General features: G+C 39.1%; 1 protein-coding gene across 3 annotated transcripts in view; it reads right to left on the minus strand.

The window, feature by feature from the left end:
- LOC121941893 (src substrate protein p85-like) overlaps positions 1-3,814 on the minus strand; it is a 36,150-nt gene extending 32,336 nt beyond the window's left edge. For 2 of the 3 annotated variants that reach the window (XM_042484876.1, XM_042484868.1), the window contains exons 1-3: positions 3,694-3,814; positions 265-365; positions 68-141 (exon numbers count right to left, since the gene is read on the minus strand). In XM_042484876.1, coding sequence (XP_042340810.1) covers positions 68-141; positions 265-348 — 158 coding nt within the window. In that variant the 5' untranslated portion in view covers positions 349-365; positions 3,694-3,814. The remainder of the gene's footprint in view (positions 1-67; positions 142-264; positions 366-3,693) is intronic. The other variant, XM_042484884.1, reaches the window with a different exon arrangement.
- Between the last annotated feature and the right edge of the window lie 4,401 nt (positions 3,815-8,215).

Genomic DNA, 8,215 nt, shown 5'->3' on the forward strand with positions numbered 1-8,215 from the left:
AGGAGACACTTTCTGGGGCTTTCCATGCTGCATTGAATACCAAAGGAAAACATATTTGCTTCCTCACTCTATGTGTTCCTGATGTCCTGAGCCCGCCACCGTCTTGGCCCCCCAGCGCTGCTCCTTCTCTGATACGTCATTCTATATATCCAGGAATGTTAAAGGGTAAAGAAGGTGAGGGTGAAGGATGTAGCACAAAGTGTTTAAAGTGGACTGAGGAGAACTAAAGGGGTCATGGTGGGAGGAAGAAGCGTCCATCGGTACCTCAAAGTCAGGGTCAGTCTCCCAGTCGTCCCCCTCGTCATTTACAGACACAGTGACCTGCTGTCCTACTGTTGACTTCCACATCCTTACTGCAACACACACTGAAAACGAGAAAAAGGTCATTTAATTGAGAAAAACATACTTTATATGGTCGGAGAGACCAGATCCAAAGCTTTTGTCTTTGAGGATAATTTAAGATTTTTTCAAAGCTGAGGATGGCCAAGGGATATGTTCAAAAGCTCTGGGAATAGCTCAGCCTGTTGACCTTATGTTTAGACTATTAACTGCAGTTTTGTGTGCCATTTTTTTAAATCTATCTTTATACAAAACTTGCATGTAGAGCTGGAAAAATTAGATTATTAATCAATTAGACAAATATAGAGGAATTACATTTTTTAAATGAATGATTTAAGTCATTTATCAATCCAACACTCCCATCATTCTCTGGTTCCAGCTTCTCCAACATCAGGATATAAGAAAGACTGTAAACTTAGGAAGGTACCACCTTTATTTGGCTAACTCGGCTTCTTATTAGCTTCAGCTGAACTGAAGATGCAGGCTTGAAAAGAACAAAGACTTTGTTCTTACATCCCGGGGTGCTGCTATTTACAATTCTGATTAATCTGCCAATTCATTTTTCTTAATGTCAGAAATTAGCGGAAAGATTTCCATCACAATTTCCTAAAACTGACAGTGACATCTTAAAACTTCATCCAATCAATGGTCGAAAAGTCAAAGATATTCCATTTACAAATTATTCGACTGATTGTTTCTGCTCGATTACATTTGAGTCAGGCTAGAGGACGATCACTTCACAGCAAGTATGGATAGGTGAAATGACTTCAGGCACAGTTTACTAATCTACATTGGGCATGTGAGTATTAATAGATTACAGCTGCAAAGATTAGTCAAGGAATCCATTATTGATCAACAGAAAATAAACTGGTAACAATTTCGATAATATATTAATCATTTATGTAATTTTTCAAGCAAAAATGCATATGCTTTTCTTACTGTTTTCTAGTGTTGTGGTGACCAAACGATTGGTTGATCAATTGAGAAAATAATCTACAGATAAATCAGTGACATGAATAATCATTAGTTACAGCTCTAATATAGGTGTTGACCATCTAGGCACTCTTCATGATGAATTGACTTTGAGCAGGATACTGATCAAGTATCTTCTAACTCATTTTAGCTGATTGCTGATGCCGATAGAGGCACATGAGTTTTTCCACCTAACTGCATAGAACATCAAGTTTCTCCCGTAATGGAATTGACACAGCACGCCTACTCTTTTTGTGATGGCCTACTACTGGCAGATATTGACCTAAATCACAATATTTTTCAAAATGTACTGAGTCACTGGGCTAAACAAGAAAGCTACTTTGACCTTGGTTACATGTAAAACATTTATTCTTGTGGAACAACTTGTCCCACTTTAAGAGGCTTAGATGATGCTCTTCCTGACCACAACCAAAACCGGAGACAATTTGACCTCTTGTAACTATAAAGTCACATAATTAAAGAGTCATTTTGCCAGCCCGTCATATCAGCAGGAATTTTCATGTTAAGACTGATGCCAATAATTCATTTTAAAGCCATTCTCTGCTGATACCGATGACCTGACAGTATTATATTGCATTCCTGCGCTTTCTCTTACTGTTAGTATTTGTTATAGTTAATCTGCTGTTCTCTGTTACTAACCAAGAAAAAACTCAAAGTACACACCAAATACATTTTTCCCAAAGGTGGTTTCTGTCACTGAAGGTCGTTCATCACCCTGATGTTTGTTCAAGAAATTGTTTTTGTGATAAGCTTATTTATGATAAAGTTATTTATTCTACAAAAAGGGGATTTTCCACCTTGATTGACAGCAAATGAAAACCAATCTGTGCGCTCACATTCAACGGAGCTTCTTGTGATTGGTCAGACGGGTGTTTTGGCAGGAACTCCCCCACCGCAGATATTGGTGGTATAGCTACCGTGCAGACTCCGGCTCTCAATGACATCACCATCGCAGGATGGCATCATCCATATCTCAGATATTTTTAACCTCACTGAGGCATTGCAGGGGTAAGAGGGGACGCGTCCTCCATCTTTACAGTCTATGGTGTGAATGGTTATTGAGTAACGGGTTGCACCTTGTACGCTAGCCTCAGCCACCAATGTGTGAATGGGTGAATATGCAATGTAGTGTTAAAGCACTTTGAGTTATCAGAAGACTAGGAAAGTGCTACACAGGTGCAGTCCACTTTACATTGTCATGTTATAGCCTTAGTCTAGGCTATTTATCTTTTTAAAACAATTCAATAGTGTGCCATCAATGTCAATTTTTCCTGGTGATAACGAAAATGCTAATTAAAATTTGGCATTAAAGGTACTGTAATGTAGTGAGAAATCCCATTATAGTGACAACATTAAACTCTATTCCAAGTTTAATTCAACTCAAAGGCACAGTCTGATGGAGACATGATGAACAGTGTTTCAGTTTGGCCTGTTCTGGCTGATCTGAAGTGACCTGGTGTCTAATAAAAGCTGTCTGTACTAGTCCCAAATCCTGACTCAGCACAATGTGGGCAACCAGCATCTGTGTTCAGCCCAGGGCAGCGGGAGACGTGGCTTCATTCACCTCCAGAGGAAAAAGTTTCTGAGAGACCAGGAAGCAGCCTGACAAGTCTCGACTACCATGACAGGACACAACACAACCACACCCATCGTACTGAACCCAGAAGGCTGTTTAGTCTTTGTGAGCAGGCTGGAGGAGCAAAGTGCTGGTAGACATGACTGTGAGGTGACACTCAATCCTGGATGTCAGGGTGCAACTGGTGGAGTGAAGTAAAACTTATGCTTTCAGGCTGTTTCCATATGGGGACAAAGTTAGCTCGGTTATCCTAGCTTCTAGGTTAGTTAGCTTCAATCCAAGTAGGTCAGGCCACATTTAGAAAAGGACTATCAGCCCCACACATGGAGGATCACAAAGCACCGGTGAGGGCTTATTCTCCACAGCAACTCATTACAACACTGACACATGAGAGTGTGTGTGTGTGTGTGTGTGTGTGTGTGTGTGTGTGTGAGAGAGAGAGAGAGAGAGAGTGTTTTTCAGTCTGGTATCCAGAGAGAGGGGCTCTTACCTATAGACAGCCTCTGGGAACAGGTTTACACCTTATTAATGCTCATACAGACACACGGGGATTAGCGTTCAGTCCAGAGCTTCGGTAAAATGTGCTTCATTCAGCTCCGAATTGTGGAATAGTGCTGGCTGTGTGTCTGAGGCATTTCCTGTTCCAGTTCTCCCAGTTAGCTTAGCTGGCTAAAGCTAACATGCCTCTGGAATGATTCACTGAGTCAGCGCGAGCACCGCGAGGCTTTTTTTTTTCTCCATGTAACGTCAATTAAGTATTAAAATGTCTACAATTGATTACTCACCGTGTGCGACAAGGGAGCTCCGACCAGAGTCTAAAGTGGCTGTTAAAAATCCCCCTGTTGGATGTTGTCCGTTGATGGAGAAACAGATCTGGGATCTGATGTGCTGTCCGCGGCTCTTCCGGCTCTCCCAGTATCCCGTTCTCTGCCAGCACTGACGTCACAAATGGGCGGGGATACGAAATCTTGGTTATTTCCATAGACTGTATATAAATATAAATACAGTATACATAAATATATATACAGCCTATGGTCATTTCTGACGCTTGAAAATGGACATCTGTCAGAAAAACACTAATCTCTCATTTACACTTTTATACATGTTAATATATTAGTGTTTTATAAATGCACACATATTAATGTTTTGTTTTTTAAAAAAAAAAATTAACTTACATACTAGTTGGTACACTGCACTGTAGCATATGCATAGTTTTATAGGTTTTTTTACACACTTACACACTCAGCACATTATCCTTATTAAAATTTAGATTTTCACAGATTAGAGCTGATTGTATTTTACATTTAAGATTACACACTTACATACTGAGCATATTTAATTACATACTTTTTTACATATCTAAATATTTACATAATGTGCCAATTGTTTGCTCTTACTGTATTTCTATTTTCTGTTCTTATATATTTTTCATTCTTATTGGTGCTTATCGTTTATTCTACTTGCTATAATTCTCTATGCAGAGCTACTGTAACGAATCACAATTTCCCCTGTGCAATCAATAAAGTATCATAGAGGCTTTAGAGCCTCTATGATATTTCACATGAATTAAAGAATCTAAAGCCATATTATATACGTAGAGGAGTAAAGAGCAAAATGTTTCCCTCTGACTTGTAGTGGAATATAAGTAATAGACAGAAAATGGAAATACTAGAGTCAAGTGCAAGTACATAAAAAAGTGTACTTAAATACAGTACCTGAATAAATGTACGTCATTACTTTCAACCACTGCAACCAGCACATCCCCACAACCCTCAGAAAAGTCCGACCACAAACCAAAATACCTCTGAATTCACCATATCGGTTTTTGCTATTCAGGTTACTGTTTACTATAAAAGTGATTTTTCAGTGTGAAGGTGTTGGTTATTTTCGAGTATCTCTTTGGTTGGATTTGGAATGTCAGTGTCGATTTTAACCCAGTTATTGGTATGTGAAAACGCCAGGGACCCTGATGTGAATAGGCCTTTGGTGAATACAGGACTTATCACATCCTTACTGAAAAGTTAGATATTGTGTTGTTTGTTTTTGTAATATCAGTTTTGTTCTTTTGTTCATTGCTTACTGTATATATGTATAATGCCCTCAGCTGCAGTTATGAGTAGAGTGATGTTGTTAAAATGGAATTCATTACAAATTCATTTTTTAAAAATTCTGAACGAAAAAGAATATTTACATATCATATGCCAGACAGCAGTGAGTGCTTACTTACCTCTTGCATTTATTTTTTTAGATTTTTAAGTAATTTAGATCACTTTTATGAAATAGATTGCTTTTCATGTTGCCATAAAAAAGGGTCTTTTTCTCTTTATCAGTTTAAAAAAAAAACCAAATTAAATCCCCTTTAATACCTCCACACATAACAGCAAAGATTGAGTCATCAATGGCCTGGAAACATATGTTGTGGTCATGCAACAAACCGAAGGGATATAGGGATGAAATTTATATCACTCTTAACTCCATTTTACTAGTACCAGGGTTCCCACAAATTTTCATGGACAAAATTTCAGAGCTTTTCCATGACTTTTCAAGGTCAAATAATAAATTTCAATTTTTTAAACGTATGAACTTCACTGTGTTTGCAGCACTTGCCAGCCTGGGTTACAGTACTTTTCTACAAACACACCCAGGAGAGTCTAGTTTCCTGCAAAATGTTGCCACACTAGCCTACAACACACACACACATGTAACCTGTCTTAAAAAGGAAGGCTTGGCTGGTATAGTCAAAATACATTCCCCCATATGGTACATTAAGTGGAAGGTTATCATTGTAAGATTACTGTAACAATTAATTTTACTGCACACAACAAAATTCCACAACTTTTCCAAAACTTTTTAATTATATTTTTTTTTTACTAATTCAATGACTTTTCCATTCCTAGAAAATGAGATTGTGAAATTTAATGACATTTCCAGGTCTTTCATGACCGTGGGAACCCTGAAGTACAGTTTCTCTAAGAACTAACGGTTGCTGTAGTAAGAGTTATCCCCTGACTGAAGGAACTGAAAACAGAGCTGCATCTGAGCAACTGCAGCCATGAAATGAATCTCTGATCTTTCAGTCATGGGCACAGCGCTTGAGGTTACTCCATAATATGCAAAAAATAACAGAGAACATGAGGCTCCAGAGAAGAAATTCCTGACGAGGGGGTTGCCAGTCATACTGTGAGGTGCAAATTATCTCTGATTTGACAAACAATTAGTTTTAAAAAAATTCCCTGTGAAAGGGTTCTCTCCCCATACCCTTTCCTCCTGCCCTGATCCCCAATAGCAGCCACTGACTGCAGGCTTGATTAGGACATCTGTGTCCTGTTATCAGATTGAAGCTGTCAGTCAAGTGTTTTTCTGTACTGTACCCACTGAAATGACTCAAAAACTGGGTTTTTATAAACCAGGCCTTGTGTTCGTTTTTGTATTTTGGTTCTTCGACACCTGGTTTATATTTAATCAACATGTATTGCTCTTTGTTCAAAAGAATCACTGTAATTGCTGAAGCCTGGGCTGAGGAGGGCTGGGGGGCTCAGCAGCCTGAGTTCCTCTGGCTGTGGCTGTGATTAGGCCCTGGCGACAAATATAGAACTGAGGAGTGAAGATCATCCGAGGGCTATCAATGAAGTGATTCATGTATGGCTGTTTGAGTTTTGCCAGCTGATCATTGATGTTGATCTCTAGGATGAGTTTGGCTGTTGTTTCCCTCTCGTGGATTTCCCTGCCCCTCTGAAGTGGATGAGTCCAAATAGGGTGGGGCCAGGAGGGGTTATTAGGACACCTGGGCTTTTGACTGGGGTGGAGGATTTTTTGTTTGCAGCCTGCTGAGAGGCTGCTGTCTTTTTCCTTTCAGTTGATTTTGCTTAAATTGTTTTTTTCTGTTTTTCGGTTATTTCTGTTTCAGTTGCAAGTTTTGTTAAAAAATGCCTGTTTTTTTTGCACTGCCCTCTGCCTCATGAATTTCTTTAACTCAAGAGCCAGCCAGCCACACCAAAGACAGTCCCACATTTTGTAGAGGTGCTGTTAGCAACCTTACATCCCCTTTAAATTAGACAGGTGTCCAAACTTGTTTGAATGGGGGCAAGATAAGATGATGTGAAAACACCTGGTGGGCAGCTGCTTCCTGCATCACAGGGGTTGTAAAAAAAAAAATAAAAAAAAATACAATCACATACAAATGAGACAAAGACAGCTGATTCATTTTCAAGAAGAAAAAAAAGGTATTTGTAGTTCCTACTTGGTGCATGTCTACAAACTGTGACTGTTCTGCCATTGTGAGGTGAACAAAATAATGCAAGATGATTTTGCTTGATTAGCCAGTATTGTGTTCATTATATAGTACATTTTGACAGACATGCCAAAGGCTGTATAAAATCTGTCCGAGGGCCACAACTGGCCCCCAGGCCAGACTTTGGACACGACTGCCTATGATACAATGTTACATAAGAGTAAAACATGAAAGGGGAAGCTGAAATTTCCCAGGAAGTTCCTGTCAAGAACAATGGCAATTTAGTACCAAATACAGTAAAAACAATAATTTCCAAAATAGTACATCAGCATTCAATCCTTAACAATTTGTTGCTGAAAACTTTATTCTACAAAGATGTTGAGTTGTATTCTTGCCTGTAGACAAGTTTCACTTTTTTGCACATTCAGCCGACCTGCTGTGCACTGACTAAAAGACTCCCTGCTAAGACTAACTATAAGCAGCATTGTTTATTTGGAAGTGTACAGACTGAACAATGTCTCAATTGTTGCTATCATTAATACCAAATTACACAGTTTATACAGGAAACTTTTAGGAAATTGTTTGGAAAGTATAAAGACCTGTGAAAAAAGAGCAAAGCTGACATTTCCAACTAACTCTGTCCGCTTGTAATTGTAGTGCACTCTGAAAACAGTCAGGTGAGGTGAGTTTGCATCTGAATGTCATGACAAAAGGCTTTCAGTCACAATCAACAAGGAGCCTATTATAGAAAGTCTTACTTATGTTTACTAACTTATGTATTGAAGCATGGACACTTTTCTTGAATTATTCTGCCCGGTCCTCATGTGAGTGAGTAAGCAGGGGACCACACTGGGTGCAGGTGTGTATCTTACACATGCATTGAAGTCTGACGCAATACTACTACTGCTAAGTGCTGCTTGTTCCTGTCTGTCAGTGTGTTTTTAGTCTGGGTAGACTGTAAAACTGAACTGCCCTTCTGGGATAAATAAAGTTGTCTGAATCTGAAAGAGGGCTGTCGAGAAGCAGGACAGGAAAAAGAAAGAGATTCTCCAAAGACAAGCTTCAGTCTTTTTATC

The sequence above is a fragment of the Plectropomus leopardus genome, chromosome 1 (genome assembly GCF_008729295.1).
Source record: "Plectropomus leopardus isolate mb chromosome 1, YSFRI_Pleo_2.0, whole genome shotgun sequence".
Classification (NCBI taxonomy): domain Eukaryota; kingdom Metazoa; phylum Chordata; class Actinopteri; order Perciformes; family Serranidae; genus Plectropomus; species Plectropomus leopardus.